The 18334-nt window shown below is 33.9% G+C and overlaps 1 protein-coding gene across 2 annotated transcripts in view; it reads left to right on the forward strand.

Moving 5' to 3' along the window:
* MED13L (mediator complex subunit 13L) overlaps positions 1 to 18334 on the forward strand; it is a 268233-nt gene that overhangs the window by 33142 nt on the left and 216757 nt on the right. For both annotated transcript variants that reach the window (XM_070399748.1, XM_070399749.1), the window contains exon 2: positions 4986 to 5223. In XM_070399748.1, the coding sequence (XP_070255849.1) occupies positions 4986 to 5223 (238 nt within the window). The remainder of the gene's footprint in view (positions 1 to 4985; positions 5224 to 18334) is intronic.

Here is an 18334-nt window from a genome sequence, read left to right on the forward strand (position 1 = left end):
AGTTATGCTTTAAATCCAGTTATATTTGTGATCTGCCATTTGCTACTTGTGTGGTTATGGGAGAATTATTTAACCTTTTTGAGTCCTCATTTCTTTAGCAGTCAGTTTGTGAAGTCTTATAAACTATATATGAAGACCCTAGTATGGTAACTCATATTAGAAATTATTTGTGAAGATCATAATATGGTGCCTAATATTAACACATTGCGGACAGATCATGAGAATTCTCGCTTCATATTACACAGTGTTTTACAAAGTATCATACTTTAAAAAGATAATAGCTTGTAAGAACATGTAATAAATAACTTCAAAATGCAATGGGTATTTAATTTTAAAGCGTGCCGTTAACATTTATGTAAAACGTTTTTTGTACTCATTCAATAGAAACTTATCTGGCCACTGGGTAAAGCTAGCAATAAAACTGGTCCGCAATGTGTTAGGTTGGCAATGAATAAATGATGGTTATGGTTATTAATATATGTGTACATATATGTATATACATGTGTATACGTATATACATGTATATACATATACACACACATATATATATATATATATATATATATATATATATATACTGTTTTGTTCCTTGATTTTACATTTTAAACACCATGTAATTTTAAACTTAAATATAATTATGGGTTCTTCACCTTTGACAATGATAAATATTGCATTTTTGGGATAATCTGCATCTAGAGATATTTTAAAGGGTTGCTTTATAATTTTGAAATTATCATAGAATTTTGAGTCCTGGAGATACACATTTGTCAGATATTGGGTCAACAGAATTTTGTGTTGAATTGATATTTTTTAAAAATATTTTTTTATTGATTTCAGAGAGGAAGGGAGAGGGAGAGAGAAATAGAAACATCAATGATGAGAGAGAATCATGGATCGGTTGCCTCCTGCAGGTCCCCTACTGGGGATCGAGCCTGCAACCCAGGCATGTGCCCTTGACTAGAATAGAACCCGGGACCGTTTAGTCCACAGGTCGACGCTCTATCCATTGAGCCAAAACAGCTAGGGCGAATTGATTTTTAAGTGTAAACATGATCATAGTATATGAGAAGTTACTTTAGTATAATTGAATGTATATATCCATCATAGGAACTTTTTTTTTCCTTGGAGAAATTTCAGTAGCACTAACTGGTCTCTTCTTTTATCAATATTAATTCAAAGTTAAAAGACAAGTCTTTGGACATTCATTTTATACCTAGTTATCTCTATTAGGCTTGAATGGCAGTTCATTGTTATGTTTTCCAATGAACACTAGAATAATAATATTTAATTTTAGCTTTAAGTTAAAAGAACTAAATTGTTTAAAAATAATCAGGCATTTTTTAGTTATTTTGTCTGAATTAGTTATGAAGTAGTTAAGTTTGTAGCCTTGCTGTTATGTCACTTGAATTTGTGTTATATCACTTGCTAGTACAACTCCACAAAGAGTAGAGAGCAGGTGGCAGCAGATTTCCTTTACCACTGAGACCATAGAAGCACTGATAGGAAGTTAGTGGAAGTGCTGGGATTAGGAAACCATTCTCCTGAATCAAGGCCAAATATTTTGTTTGTTGAACCATGCTGGATTTTACAGGTGAAAGTATTCGAGTGAGTAAATTGCTGTTCATAGATTTTCTTGGGGACTGACTCACCTGATATTTAAATCTCTGATAAATCTTTTTTTTAAAAATCTCACCAGTGGATAGGTTTATTGATTTTAGAGAGAAGGGAAGGGCGGGGGAACAGAGAGGGAGAGGGAGAAGGGGGGGCGGGAAGAGAGAGAGAGAGAGAGAGAGAGACAGACAGACACATCTATCTGTTGCCTCCCATATGCACCCCCACTGGAGATCCAAACTGCAACCTAGGTATGTGCCCAGACTGGAAATTGAATCTGCAGCCTTTTGGCGCATGGGACGATGCTCCAACTAACTGAGCCACCTGGGCAGGGCTCTGATATATCTTAATTTTCTAACCTTTTGAATATGGTTCATGTAAGTATTAGCAATTCTTATTTGTTGGTATTCTTTTATTCTTCTTTTTTCCTCCCCCTTCACCTCCCCTATCCTTAGAACACTAACCTAGGTAACAATAAGAAAAATTAGCCTTTTACTTAACTTTTCTGATTTCAGCTGCCCCTTTTTAGTCTTTTTCTTTAGGTTTTTTTTTTTTTTACATTTAAAATTGATATTAGGCTTTCTGATTTAAACACACACACACACAGCTTTTACTTGAAGAAACAAAGGGACTTAAATGACAGAAAAACACACAAAGGATATGAATAGCTGACTCAAGGAGAAGTAGTCCTATTACTACTAGGTATGATAATAGTATCATTTATATATTTTTTGCCACGTGCCAGGTACTGTCCCCAAGTGCTTTATATGCTTAATAACTCATTTAATAAACTGTAAATACTATTACCCTCATTTTTCTAGTGAGGCAACTGAGAGACAAAGGTTACATAATTTGCTAGGCCCTTGCTACTTACAGACAGCTCATAAGAACAGAGCTGGGATTCAAACCATGGAAGGCTGGTCCAGAGTTATGCTTTTGATCAAATAAATTATAATGATTTCTTATAAGCAGAACTAGGACTACAAATTAGTACAAGGGTAAATCATTCTATTAAATTGGAAGTTATCTTAAAATATATGCAATTTGGAAGGAGGTTATTTGTATTGGTGGGACTATTATTTGAAAAGCAGTATCTATGAGCCTTAAAATATTCATATTCATTGACTGGTAATTCTGCATCTAGTCATCTCTCCTAAGGAAATAATCAGGAAAATAACTGTGTTCAAAGATGTTCACTAATTATCCTGTATGATAAAAGGCTAATATGCAAATCGACCGAACAGTGGCATGACCGGTCTCTATGATGTGCACTGACCATTAGGAGGCAGATGCTTAATGCAGGAGCTGCCCCTGGTGGTCAGTGCGCTCCCACAGAGGGAGCACCGCTCAGTCAGAAGCGAGGCTCACGGCTGGTGAGCACAGCAGTGGTGGCAGGGGTCTCTCCCGCCTCCGAGACAGTCGGACATCCCCTGAGGGCTCCCGGACTGTAAGAGGGTGCAGGCCGGGCTGAGGATCCCCCCCCCCCCCCCCCCCCAGTGCATGAATCATGAATCTCGTATTAATTATAATAGTGGAAAAATGAAAGATTGTCCAGTTGTTATGGAATGAATTATGTTTTTCCCCCAAAAAGTGACTAGAATATTAAGCAAACATTAAAATTGTTTTTGAAGAATAATTCATAAAAAATAAAAATATTTATAATAAGTGGAAAAGCATGATATAAAACCATTCAGTATGGTCCAAATTTAAAAATGTATGTATGCGGAAAAAAACAAACCAACCAGGAAGAACATAGAATAGGATGCTTATAATTATTTCTAATGTGATTATGGAAAACGTTTGTTTCTGGTACAATTAGTTTCCTTTTTGTTTATATTATTATTTTTATTTTTAATATATTTTATTGATTTCAGAGATGCAGAGAGAGGGAGAAAGAGACAGAAACATCAATGATGAGAGAGAATCATTCATCGGCTGCCTCCTGCACGCCCCCTACTGGGGATCCAGCCTGCAACCAAGGCATGTGCTCTGAATAGGAATTAAACCTGTAACCTCCTGGTTCATAGGTAGACACTCAACCACTGAGCCATGCTGGCTGGGCTATTTATATTATGTCTTTTTTTAGTGAACTTTCTGCATTGGCCATGTAGTACTTTTATAGTCAGAGGAAACCAAGTGGCATAAATGAATGCCTAAATGATGCCAATACCAGCTTTTACTGAAAATATTCATTAAAGATTAGATTTGCATGTCTCATAGTATAAAAGGATAGGTTTCTGAGCTTCAGTTAGTTTTAGTTTGGATATTATTTTTGGAACCATGCTTGTTTTTTGATGTGGAGGTTTTTTGTATCAAAGAAAATTGAAATTTTTTCTTAAATATATTCATTATAGTGATTGATTGTTTCAGCACTAAATTTGTTTCGGTTATGTTAGTAGAAGAAATGGTTATTATTCTGCCCTGTGGTACTTGTTTTTTGAATAACAACTTGTTGACAAAAATTACTGACTTGGTGGTGGTGGTGGGTGGGGAGAGGGAAGATGAGTAAGAATTGAGTGTAAGGGGCACATGGACTATTTAGTATAGGATTATGAATTAATTTTACTATCAGTTTTGCATACATAGTTATAGTTTATAGCTACATAAGTAAGGAATTAAACTTTATTTTATTTTGAAACATCTTTGAAGTTTAGTTCCTTAAATCTAAAATTTAACAAATTTTTAAAAATACAAATCTATGTAATGGAACAAAGAGACAGGTTCTGCTGTCAGCTGCTTTTTAAGTTCTTACGTTTGAAAAAAACACCTGAAAGACCAAATTACATTAGGGAATTGTTGTAGAAACACACTTTTCTGTGTGCTACATGTTAAATAACATGAATAAGTTGATAACTTTTCATCAGTTGTATTAGCTTATTTTCTCATAATGAAGCAATGTGATACTGCATTCAAACTGTTTTCTTGATTGAAAGGACTTTGAAATGTAATTTCTAGATGAGAAGAAATTCTTGGAAAGAAATTACTTAAATTTTGCACTTATTTTTCAGTTTCTTACCTGATTTAGAAATATAACTAATGAATTCACTAAGGAAGAATAATGTAGAAAGTAGTTTTATATAGAGAGACTTTATAGTAGATGTTTAGGTAAAAATAGCTTTACAGAAAATAATGATTATCTGTTGGTTATATTTTGCTTTTAATATAAAGAACTATGTCGAAATCTTGATAGGAAAAAAAGAATAGTTTCCCTTTTAAAAGGATTGACTACATTTTTCAGTGGGGAAAATATTATGATTAATTGTAGTGTAAGTATTTACCAAATTTACTTATCTGTATAGAAGCCTGTTTTTAGTGTTTTGCAACTAACAAGAAAAATCTAAACTATTGTAATTAATTGTCTTGTCTTTTTGCAGGCTGAACTCACGGGAATCAAATGGCGTAGGTACAATTTTGGAGGGCATGGGGACTGTGGACCCATAATTTCAGCCCCAGCCCAAGATGATCCAATCCTGTTAAGTTTCATCCGCTGTCTGCAAGCCAACTTGCTGTGTGTATGGCGTCGTGATGTCAAACCAGATTGCAAAGAGTTATGGATATTCTGGTGGGGAGATGAACCCAACTTAGTGGGCGTAATACATCATGAACTGCAAGGTAAGGTTTTTGTTTTCTTAAAAATTGAATGCATCATATCTTTTTTGAACAGTGGTAAGAGGTTATTAAGACTTGCTGAGAAGAAAAATCCTAATGTCTAATGGGTGTGTCTCTCAAAGGAAAATTCTCCCTCTCACCCCTCTTCTTCCCACTCCCATTTTTCCTTATTTTTCAAATTTTATTGTCCTTTCCCAGTTTTCCTGGGAATCAGAACCTTGTGAGCCACTATTATTAAAGAAGCGTTTTGTGTCTCCTGGGTGTGTTGGGTTGGAAAGCCACTGTTTAAAAAATATTTTTATTGATTTCAGAGAGGAAAAGGGGGGGAGAGAGAAATAGAAACATCAATGATAAGAATCATAGATCATTTGCCTCCTGCTTGCATCCACAGGGATCAAGCCCACAAACTGGGAATCAAACCGTGACCTTCTGGTTCATAGTTCGATGCTCAACCTCTGATCCTGCCCAGGCGGGCAAAATCAACTGTTCTAAAAAGACAGTGAATTATAATTGGCAATTCAGTGAAATGAACAGTTGTTTTTTCTTGAACTGTAGCTGTGTGGTTATTGCCAGCAGAACTCTGGTGGAAAATTATAAAATGATAATAGAAACTTAGTGCAGACCTTATTGGACAAAATTATGAGATGACATTGGCTAGTATTTTGACGAAATATTAATATAAATGATCTGGTCTGATATTGGTGTAGCAAGTTTTCTTTTGTTTTGTTCCTGCATTTTATGTAATTAGGTGATTCCAGGAAATATTTGTCTCAATGTTTCCTAATTTTTAACTTCAGATTACATCTGATACCTAGAAACTGAATTAGTGTAAGAGTTTCATTATTCTAACCTCTACACTTTGTATCTACCACAGATTTATAATTAGAGGAAATTTTATCAATATTTTTGAATTTCTGATAAAAGATTTTGCCTCTTTACCCAAATATTTCCATCTTGCATGCTAAGGAATTTTTCTAAATCAAAACTGATTCTGATCTTTAGTTAGGGTAAGGCATTAAAACTCTTTTTGTCTTACTCTCTTAGGGCCACCTTTTATGTCCAAACTACTCTATATTTTGTTAATTTGTGGTTGAAAAATTTTAGATAGTGTTTGAAATGTTTTGTTAGTTGACATATTTTTTTTTTTTAAAGAAAGGAGTAAAACTAACTTTAACGTATATTGAGAGTCTATCCTAAAGTTTCAAAATTTGCCTGAAGGATTTCCTGCTAACTTTTGTTTGATACCTTCATAGCGTTTTTAATGCAGTCACTCTTATCTGTGATATCTCCTGCCCCAACAGCCAGAGGGCAGTAAACCACAGAAGACTAATTTGAGCTGTTTACCTTATGGTCCATTTGTCTATTCAACTCAAACCTTTCTCCCCATATTTTTAGAGTACTTGGCATGTAAATGTAAGAACCCTTTCTGAGTAAGATTGCTAACTTAGGTGCTTAATCAGCAAAATCTCAGAACTAATATATATCTCAGAGCTATTTCATGTAGTTAGCAGTGAACTCAGGTAAAATTACTTTTTTAACACCTGGATTTCACTGATCAGAATTTTAAAAATAAGAAACCTCCTAGAAGATACTTCTAAAACTTATATCTGTTCATTTAAATATAAAAACATACATTTTTGTTGCTTAAACATTTTTTTATATATGTAGTAGAGCCATATAACATTTGTTTTAGTTTTTCTCACCTTTATTTTTCATGATTCTTTTCTAACTCAGACTCCTTCCATTTCTCCACTCCACACTGATCCTTTATGTTTTAACTTTTTGGTCTGGTCTCTTTGTTAAGCACACAAATTATCATTTTATAATGATGAAATAAAACCCAACCGTCTATTAGGCATATTTAGTTGATGTATAAAGTTATTTATTCATACCAACAAAGCACATGATCATCATTCTTAGAAATAACTTAAGTTATTGTGTTATTTCTCATGGACTTCGTATGTTACTGAGTTAAATAAAAAGATGTAGGCTATTTAAATTTTATATAGTTGCCTTAGGTAACTTATGTAGATTCATTAATGTATTAAGTATTTTTGTGGTAAAGAATTAAGCAAAGATTAACTTTAAATTGTTTTTTTTTTTTTTATAAATTACAGAAATAATACATTTTAATTAGGGAATTAGGGAAACAGAACTGCCAAATGAAGAGAACAAAGAAACAAAACCTAAAGTCTAGACCAGTTTTAATATTTGGTGTTTTTATGTATAAATGAAATTGGTATTATACTGGTTTGTAATTCAGTCCTTTTCCTTAACATTATATTGTGAATGTTTTCTCATGAGAATAATTTATTTTTATCTTCTTTCCTATCGAGTCCAAAAAACTGTGTAGTGTTTATTCCTTTCTGAGCCACCAGAAAAGTATTACAGTGATGGAACAGTCATAACTTTGTTAAGTACATCTATTCTTTTTTATGTTGAATTTGTGAAAGTTATTTGAAGCATATGAAGCGTCCAGTTTTGTAGATAAAGTGGTTAAAAAGGTAATTTAAAATGGTTCAACATAATATTAGAAAATATTTGAAACTTAATTAGAAAAATGAATGGCATAAAGACAACCTTGTTTTAAGTGAGGGAGAACAAGAAAAGCAGAGAAAGCATGAAAAATAATGAAGGATACGAAGGGAATATTTTAATTGCTACTCATAAAATTGAGGATTTTTGGCATCTATTTCATTCTCTATTAATATATATGAGTCATTTCATTTTGGGTAAAATAACTTTTGGCAGAACCCTGTTAACATTAAACACGATAGTACTATTATATTTGTAAATTTTCTTTTTATAGGGCCATCTTACTTACTGTTTCTTCAAATATGTTTTGATTGTGTTATTAGGCATTTCACTTTGTCTTTATGGTGTACCCATATTGGATACCACTAATAAACCTGACAGTAAAATACAATACCAAAGCAGTCATCTTACATGTAAATGTATAAATAAGCCCTATAGAGAATAATCCTAAGGATACACACATGAGTTGGTTTTATAATATTAGAGTTTTTGTTTAAATGCTTGAAATACCTATATAAAATAGTCTGAGAGAAGACAAACACATTTATAGCCGATCCCTGTAACTTATTGCTGTTTATATTGTACTAGAGGCCCTGTGCACGGATTTGTGCACCGGTAGGGTCCCTCAGCCTGGTCTGTGGACATCCCCCAAGGGGTCCCGGATTGTGAGAAGGTGCAGGCCAGGCCGAGGGACCCCACCGGTGCACGATTGGGGCTGAGGAGGGACCGTGGGAGGGCTCCAGGGTGTGTCCGGCCTGTCTCGCCCAGTCCTGATCGGCTGGACCCCAGCAGCAAGCTAACCTACTGGTTGGAGCATCTGCCCCCTGGTGGTCAGTGCACATCATAGCGACTGGTTGAACGGTAGACACTTAGCATATTAGGCTTTTTTTTTTTTTTATAAGATGGCCTAGTGGTACATAGAATGGGCTTGGGTTTGAATTGTTGCTAGCTGTGTATTCTCGGCCAAGTTATTTAACTTAGCAGTGTGGTAGCATCCTCACTGTAAATTGGGTTATAAGGATAAAAAAGTTAAAGTACTTAAAATAGCACAGAGAATAATCAATAATTGTAACTATTACTGCTGGTACTACAATGAGAACAGTTGACTCATACATCAAAATTAAAACATTTTGTTATTTTTTTATACAATTGGTCTGTTCTGTATAACATTCAATGTTCATCAAATATTGATTTTTAAAGTATATATTTAGGTTGAATAACCATTTTTGAGTTTTGAATTGTACTGTTTGGGTGGAATAACTGGAAATAGTAAAGTGTCTAAGGCATTGAAGATAACCCTGCTCATATTAAATTTGTCTAGACTTAAACTGTAAACAAAGTTTCCTAATAAATCTTAAGCTGTGTTTTAAAGAGGTCAGAACTTAAGATTTGATTTTCTTGGTTACCTGTAAGGTAGATTTGTAACTTTTCTGTCTTCTCCACATGGTGGTGCTGAAGCAGGGAATTGGCTGAACATGTTCTTCCTTGTGTCATCCATGAATATTTGTATCAATAGCTCCAGTTGGTTTGATGTAATCTCTTGATAAGCTGATAATTTAAAAATGGTATAAGACAAGCACACAAATATTGGTAATGCAGAGAACACTGTAACTCTTACAGCAAAGAGAAACATAGTAGATTGACTACTTTCCAAATGGGCAGACATAAACTTACAACAAGAACACCGTGAGTCTTAGTGCCAAGGTTGATAACCTTTTTGGTTTCTGGTTTGCCTATTTAACGTCTAGTAGGCAAGAGCTGTGGTAAGTTCTGGGTATGTAAAATGAGTCCTTAGCTTTAAGGAGCTCACAGTCTTATTGGTATAAACTAAATGAATCATTAATTGTGATGCAGTGAAGTAAGCTATAAATCATTAAGCATGGATTCTGCATAATCATGAAATTCAACCTTGGGGACAAAGGGTAGGGAGATGATTGGGAAGCCCAGAGTTGATGAGGTTTACAGGTTAGGTAGAAGTTATCTAGGTTGGGATAGAACTCATCCTAGTCAGGAGAAGTAGCCTTACAAAGAGCCTGTGGGCAGTGAACAAATTGTGGGGAGAGCCGGTTTGCCCAGAGCTTGGGGTATGACTGAAATAATCAGAGAGACTGAAAGCCTGGGAAGGGGTGGGGGGCAAAGTGTGGAGTACACTGAAGCAAGGGTGAGGAATTTGGATTTAATTTGATAAATTTTGAGGCATTGTAAGTCTCTGATCAGAAAAATAAAGAATTAGGAGTATCATACACAAGATGAGTATGAGTAGGAAGACCTTAGTATTTATTAAATTATTTTATTCTAAATTGAACTATGAACTTAAATATTCTGTTTAGTTTAGGGTACAGATTTATTTAAATTTAAAAATACCAGTGATTATGTACTGAATAGTCTTTGCAATTTTATTTTAACTTCTTTCTTGACTAAATTCTTTTCCACATTTTCAATTTGAATTTTAGAGATTAATATAGTATGCTAAATTGACTTCTCATCAACCAAACAAAATCATTTTATAAACACAATCTTCTGGCCATTTCATTAGTCAGTGGTAGGAAAGATATGCAATCTTGAAGTCCCAAAATATTACAAAGAGCAAGTACAGACTTCTAGGGACTAGCAATGGCTTGACCCAAATCATTAAGAGTGCCTAGCCCAGAAGGAGAAGTATTGTATAGAGTCTAGTATGTACTTAGTAATGTTTGTTGAATGAATGAAGTCTGTCGTATATAGTTCTAATATAACATAACTCCCTAGAGGTTGACTTATAAAAATACTTAACATTTTAAATGATCTGATAATGTGGAAAGATTGAAACCTAGTTAAAATTGGCATTATTATTTTTGTTTTTAATTCCTAACGAGGTACAAAAATCCATTTTATTTTGTGTATGTTCTATAAAGAATATTAGCTATAAATGTGCAATTTTATTTTAAAATTATGTGCTTTCCTTTTTCATTTTAAAAGAAATTATTTAGCCGAAACCGGTTTGGCTCAGTGGATAGAGCGTCGGCCTGCGGACTGAAAGGCCCCGGGTTCGATTCTGGTCAAGGGCATGTACCTGGGTTGCGGGCACATCCCCAGTGGGAGATGTGCAGGAGGCGGCTGATCGATGTTTCTCTCTCATCGATGTTTCTAACTCTCTATCTCTCTCCCTTCCTCTCTGTAAAAAATCAATAAAATATATTTTAAAAAAATAAAAGAAAAGAAAAGAAATTATTTATTTGAGAGAGGGGGGAAGAGAGAGAGAAACAAACATTGATTGGTTGTTCCATTCATTTATGCATTCATTGGTTGATGCTTGCATGTACCCTGACCAGAAATTGAACCCGAAACCTTGGCGTATTGGGACGATGCTCCAACTAACTAAGCTACCCAGCCAGAGTTCCCTTTTCATTTTGATTAAAACAAATGAAAATTGTAATAGGAAGATATCTATCCAGTTATAAAGAATGATTGTCCAATATTAGTATTAGAAATCTTAGGAATCAGCTTTGCTGTCAGTGTAGGGGCAAAATGCCCAGTGGTAAATGGTAGTTAGGTCTAAATAGTTTATAAAGTAACTGTTCCTTCTTTTTACTGGGATCTAAATTATTCAAGTCTTGATATAAAATTTCTGATTTTTAAGTAACTTTTGTTCTATTTCCTGTGTTTAGTTTGAAAGAATTATTTTGCTAAAATTACACAATTAGTATGATGATTACCCAAATGATTGTAGTGCATTGTATTGAAATTTTCGATTTAGTAGAAAATTATAAATTATATCCTTAATGGAGAAAATGAAATAAATATTAAGACTTTGGTAAGCAATAAATTTTTTTATTGTAATATTATGCTAAGATCATAATGATTTCAGAATTTTTTCATATGAAGAATAAAAAAAGATCTCATGGATTATTTGTTAACCAATGTCACCCCAATAAATTCAATAAAACATAATATCTAGAAAAAAGATCTAATGGATTAGATGGAATAATTAAGCTAAATGTGCTTGAAATTGAGAGAACAAGCTAAAGTCTAACTTTTGAATGTAAATAAAATCGATGTGTTACCACAGGCAACTTACTGAACCATATAATTAAGTTTTTTCTATGAAAAATGAGACATTTATATTGCGATTGTGGTGAAGTAGCATGTAAAGGGCTTACGTTCTAATAAAACGAAAATTAAACAGTTGGTAAAAAATTATAATTTAAAGGTTGTTGCTTTAGGGAAGTGTTAAATCTAATCAGCTGATTGGTGGGAGACATTTATGTTTTGCTTCTTATAGGCATTATGGCTTAATATTTTTGAATTGATATAAAGTCACCTACATGTATAAAGTAAACCTGAGTAAAACCCCCAGTAATGGAATAAGTAGTGTTGAAAATTAAACTAAAACTAGGTAATTAGCTATTTGTTTTTTCCACCTTGATATTTAAATAACATTTTTGTGATAGACATTGTGACTGAAATCTAAGTATTTAGCCTAGCAATTTTAAGAGTAGCCTCTTGGATTCTTTCTTCCTTTGTTTGTGTATATTTTATTTCAAAATCTTGTTCTTTCATAGATAACTTTAAGATTTAGAAGAGGTTCTTGTACATGAAAGTGGTATAGATTTCTTTGCCCAGTAAAACAATTTCTTTGTTTTATCTCATTCAGGGAGTTTCATGTAAGAATCTGAATATGGTAAATTGGAGAAAACATCTAGGTATTACTAGAATTTAAGGGCCTAATTAATCCTAGAAAAGATATGTTTGAACAATAAAAGTGAATGTGGTAGGGATATAAAATTGCATTTACAGAGAAAAACAACTTTTGCTTCAGAATTTACAAGCAAGTTTATTGCTGACATATTCAGATGGCATCAGATCAGTCTTACTATTTAGAGTTTTTTTAATATAGGAAGTGAAATAAAAAGTCCCTAAATAAAACTTGGATTTTTTAAGAAAGGAAGAAGTTTGGGATGCTCTCTGTGGGCTGTCATTCATTGAAAGGACTCAGTGAGTGTCCTCTCCCATTTATACTGTTGTCATTAGCATAGCAAAGGGAAACGGAAGCTTAGGAAAAGACCATGACTTGGTGCCCTGACCAGGAAGCTAACCTTGACCTCTTGGTTTCTGGGTGGATGCTCAATCACAGAGACATACTCGCCGGGCTTAAATTCTTTAAAAAAAAAAACATTTTAATGCTAGAAACACATAAGTATGCTGCTTCTCCCCTCTCCCAAAAGATCCCAACAATTTAGAAATTTGTTTTAATCACTAGAGAATTATGAAAATTGGATTCTGTTACTTTAAGTATTTCATGACTGAGCTTCTGTCCTGATGTTACCTGAAGAGATTTTCATTGAATATCATTATGGCAAGTAAGTGTTCGATAATTTTCTTTAAAGCTCTATCTATGTAAATATTTTTGAACAATTTTCCACAAGTACTGGGCCACATACCTATTTCTTATAAACCTGACATTGATAAAATAGATTCTTTCTATAATTGGGTCTTGTTTTGATCCTGGCTCTTTCAGATTGTGATTTGGCAGTGAGTTCAACAGAATAAGCATTATCCTCTTGAGGCCCATCTAGGATTGAACTAAAGGGCTTCCACAATATCCACATGATCACAATTAGTTCTTTTTTGTGTGCTGTGGTAGTACAACTGAATATGAGCTGGTTGCCAGCTTATTGTGGTAGAATAATACCCTGCAGTTTGTAGTTAATCATGCAGCAGAATTAGTTTGATTTAAAAAAAATTTAAGAATAAGATAAAAATTAGGTAAAGATGATGTGTTTTTGTGTTGGAAAAGATTTTGTGAACATTGGTAAAATGAAGGTTAGAGTGATCACGAATCTGTTATAATTTCTTCCTCCTGTTTCATGTAATGTCATATAGAATATCTTCTATTTTACAAATTACTTTTATTTATGACTTTGCTAGCCTTGGTTGGGGGGAGGCAAGATTTTTTTTGCTAGTGTTTTTTAAAAAATATATTTTTATTGATTTCAAAGAGGAAGGGAGAGGGAAAGAGAGAAACATCAATGATGAGAGAGAATCATTGATTGGCTGCCTCCTGCATGCCCCCTACTGGGGATCCAGCCTGCAACCTGGGCATGTGCCCTTGACCAGAATCAAACCCGGGACCCTTCAGTCCACAGGCTGATGCTCTATCCTGAGCCAAACCACGTAAGGCTTTTTGCTAATCTTGAAGGCCTACTCTCTGACACCAGTAGGAAATAAGTAAATATTTGTGGAATGACTGCCCAAATAAGGGCAGTATTATTTTTTCCCCCATAGGTAATAATGGACTTGTTTTAATGTAAGCAGTTTTGATGTTTGCTTTTATTATTTGTTAATCCTCACCCGAGGATATTTTTCCATTGATTTTTAGAGAGTGGAAGGGAGGGGACACACAGAGAGAGAGAGAGAAACATCAGTGTGAGAGAGACACATCGATTGGTTGCCTCCCCAACATGCCCCAACCAGGGCCATGGATCGAGCCTACAACCGAGGTATGTGCCCTTGAACAGAATCAAACTCAAGACCCTTCAGTCCATGGGCCGTTGCTCTAACCACCGAGAAAAACCGGCCAGGGTGATGTTTGCTGTTTTTAGAGGACATGTTATTGACATTGAAATATATTTAGTCTAAAAGAAAAATTTCGATACTCTTAGTTCAGTTTCAGGCATTTTTTTAAAAAAGTAGTCTAGCATGCCCTAACCGGTTTGGCTCAGTGGATAGAGCGTCGGCCTGCGGACTGAAGGGTCCCGGGTTCGATTTTGGTCAAGGGCATGTACCTTGGTTGCGAGCACATCCCCAGTAGGGGGTGTGCAGGAGGCAGCTGATTGATGTTTCTCTCTCATCAATGTTTCTAACTCTCTATCCCTCTCCCTTCCTGTCTGTAAAAAATCAATAAAATATATATTTTTAAAAAAAGTAGTCTAGCAGATATTAATAATGGAAAGGATGTCTGCCTTGGTATCCTTGGACAAATTACACACAACTCTGATTGCTTAGAGAGGAAATCATACTTGTTGACAATGACTCTATTATGGAAAAATTTATCATGCCATTTATTGGTTTCACGAAGAGTGCAACAAAGAAAGAGGGGCTCCTGACTTGAGTAGCAAATGTGGCTGGGGCAGTTATTCCCATTGCTTCAGTAAAAGCTTCATTAACCAGAACTCAGTTTGAGCCCGCAAACAGATTTAAATGTACATTTTCCCATTCCCCTAACCCATCCTCCTTATGCACATATCGTTTTACAAAAAAAGGTTAAGTGACTGAAATATACCATTATCAGTGATTAGTCCAGACATTCACAGATATCAATTTGCTTCCCAGTATGGTTGGGGCAGTGAGCAAGAAGATACTAAGGAGGGACAAAAATATTTTCATGTGATGTCCTGGGGTCAGTATTGATTCAGCTCATTGCCCACACATTTAAATTTATAGTATTGTGTAACAATGATAAAACAAGGCTAAGAAGGATGTTTTAAAATAATTTTTTGAGCTTTATAAAGTGTTATCACTGTTTTTTGATCTTTCATATTTATAATTAACATGGTATTCAACAGATATTTATTGTGTCTACATTGTGTTAGGTGCTATGCAGAATAGAGAAATGAATCAAAAACATACTCTGTTTTTCAGAAGCTGACAGTCTCATAGGGGAGATAGCATATGTACACAGAGCATTATTACAGATGTCTTAAAGAGAGCCACAATATGATTGAAGTTCTATGGAAGGAAGTAGAGCTTTGAGGAGACGGTGATTCTTGAACTGAGCTTTTAAAGAATGGGTAGACTTTAGCTATTTGGATATATGGCTATGTCAGGGCAAGGGCATTTTACATATATGGAATTGCATATGTAAGGATATAAAATAGGAAAGTTTGGAATATTTATTGGAGTGAGAGTTAAAGATGAGAAGTTGATTGAAAATGCGTATTTGTGCTAAGACGTTTGTACTTATTAGGTAATTGGAGGTTTTGAGAGTTTTTGAAAGGTCTAGATAGGAAGCTCCCTGCAGGCTATAAACAGCCTGGATGGGCAGGATCTGCATGTGACTTTTGTCTATCATTGTATTGCACATATTTGTTGAATACATTAATTAGTAAATGAATGAGTGTAATAGAGTTTGTGTAAAGATCATCATTCTAGTACTGTTGGGTACCTTGAAGTCCTCTCAGTATTCTGGATCACATAGAAAAACATGCTGTTGTTATAGGAGACTGTTCTAAATGGAGTATAGGACTACAATTCTTGATGAATTGATTTCCTTTTAACCACATAATTGAAAAGAAGTAATATAATTTTCTTCCTTTTTTTACAGTTGCTTATTTTCTAATAGTCTAGAATTTAATTTAAAATTTTATTAAAATTATTTTTCATAAATTATTTTTGTTAATGTTGTAGGTAGATTGAGCAATTGGCAAAAAGTTTGTGTTCTAATTGTCCTGTAGAACAGGGATTATGGAACAGTGTTATTTATGGGTAAAAGAGTGTAATAATATTCATATGCCAGAAGCCTTATTAACTTGTAAATACATCATGGATTGAATGACCTTGGCTTTCCTACTTGTGTTATAAATTGGCAGCTCAACACTAGAGTTGATATTTGCTGCATATAAATGATTATGTTGCTTTGCTGATGCTCTCTGGGAACTACATGTTTCACTATAGAAACAAATGAAGGAAAGCTGTCATTGAGCTTTCTCCCTCTGACCCTGAAATCCCAAATTAATTACTACCTAATTTAATACCATGGCTAAATACACTACATGATAGAATGAGTTAGTATATGATTTAGGCCAACATTTTCAATGAAATCCTTAATAGATATTTTTTAGTGTTAGTATACTTTTTCTTTTGTTATAAAAATAGCCTTTTGGTTTCATCTACTTTCTAAATATTTAAGATAGCAAGGTAGTAGTTTGCAAGCTCTGTAATTTTAAAATGGCATTTTTCAAAGACTCTTAGCAAAGTTGATCTGTTCCCTCCAAAGATTCTTGCGAACACGCTTGCACATATACCCACAGTAGCTCAGATTTCCTGTATTAAGGTGTAATTTCAGTTTGGTAACATGTCGTGGAATCTCCCAGAGAATGTTTGAAGAGTCCTCCCATCATTAGTGAACCATCTATCATTCTTTTTTTCCATTGGTGACCTTAGCTCAGCTGGCTTTCAGCAGAATCATAAGTCATGGATTGTGGATTACTCCTTCCTATCCACACTCATATATCCAAAATGGGACAGAGGCCAGGAAGAAATTTACCATTTTTTTATCTTTTACCTTTGAAGAGCTAGATACCATAAGTGAATGGTAAGTAACCAAAATAAGACCAAGTGTTCATATTGTGCCTCTTTTTTGTTCTCATAGAGAAGTCATTTAGATTAGCTCATCTTTTGTTTTTATCTATAGTATGGAGATTACAGCTTTATTTTATGATGTAACATGCAGTGAATATGAAAAGCTCATAGATTTAAATGTTGTGTAAATGCATTTCATAGTCATACTTTTCCTTTAATGAACTCCACACTGTCAAAATATTTAAATCTTCATCAGTTTATTTTACAATTCATAGTTTTGGTAATAATTTCTAATTGTAGATAAAATTTGGCTTCTTTTTTCACCTGACATTATCAGTATAGTCTTAATTATGTAGGCATTTGATTTAAAAAAATGGTCTTATAATTGATCATTTTCTGGCTTTAACTGTGCAAGGATAATTGATAATATCTACTAGTATGACATTGCTCCCGAATGGATTTTTAGAGTAAAACATTAAAATGATGTCTTAATATTGTTTCAAATAGGGAATTATGATTTGATCCTTGATAATTATACTATGTGTGTGGTATATGTTAATTATCAACTGACCAGAGTGTTTTTTACTATTACATATTTCAGACTTAGGGATATTTGATGAGCAAAGGTTACTATTCCAAATTCATCTTCCATGCCATATTAAGGCTATTTTCCTTACCACATTTGTTTTTTAATGTGCAGAATAGTTTTTATATTTATCGTACCTAATTTTATAGTAAAATAAACTAAGAATACATGATGGTTTGAAATACTTATATGTTGAAACTAGAAACCAGTCAATCATCAAATATTTATAATTCACTTCTTATGTGCTAGGCATCATGGTTTCATGCTGTGTGCTTGATGATCAGTCTTGGAGTGGAAAGTAGTTTTGAAATTATTTTTTCTTTTTGAATCTTAAATGATTTACAGGGAGAAATTTAAGATTTGCTGATTCGTTTTTGCACCTTTTGTGTTTATGAAATTCATTTTTATGTACTAGGTGGGATATATTTAGTAGTCATGAAATAAGTAAGTAGCAGTCTTTACCATACTGAAACTTAATTTAACTAGTTGAACACTACTGACAAGAGGGACTTCAAAGTAATCACTGACTTTAGTCTAGTAATAATATATTCATTGAGATGCTTTATTCAAAGAGCAGAACCACACAGCGTTTTCCAGCCTTTTAGTTTTCTCAAGGTTAAGTATTGTGCCTAAAAAATTTACCTAACTTATTTGGTTAATTAATTTTCAAGTATATGGACTACAAAATTTAATCTTTGCCAATTTTGGTATCTC

This window comes from Myotis yumanensis, unplaced genomic scaffold (genome assembly GCF_028538775.1).
Source record: "Myotis yumanensis isolate MYYU_CA2020_CCGP unplaced genomic scaffold, mMyoYum1.0.hap1 SCAF_19, whole genome shotgun sequence".
Lineage (NCBI taxonomy): Eukaryota > Metazoa > Chordata > Mammalia > Chiroptera > Vespertilionidae > Myotis > Myotis yumanensis.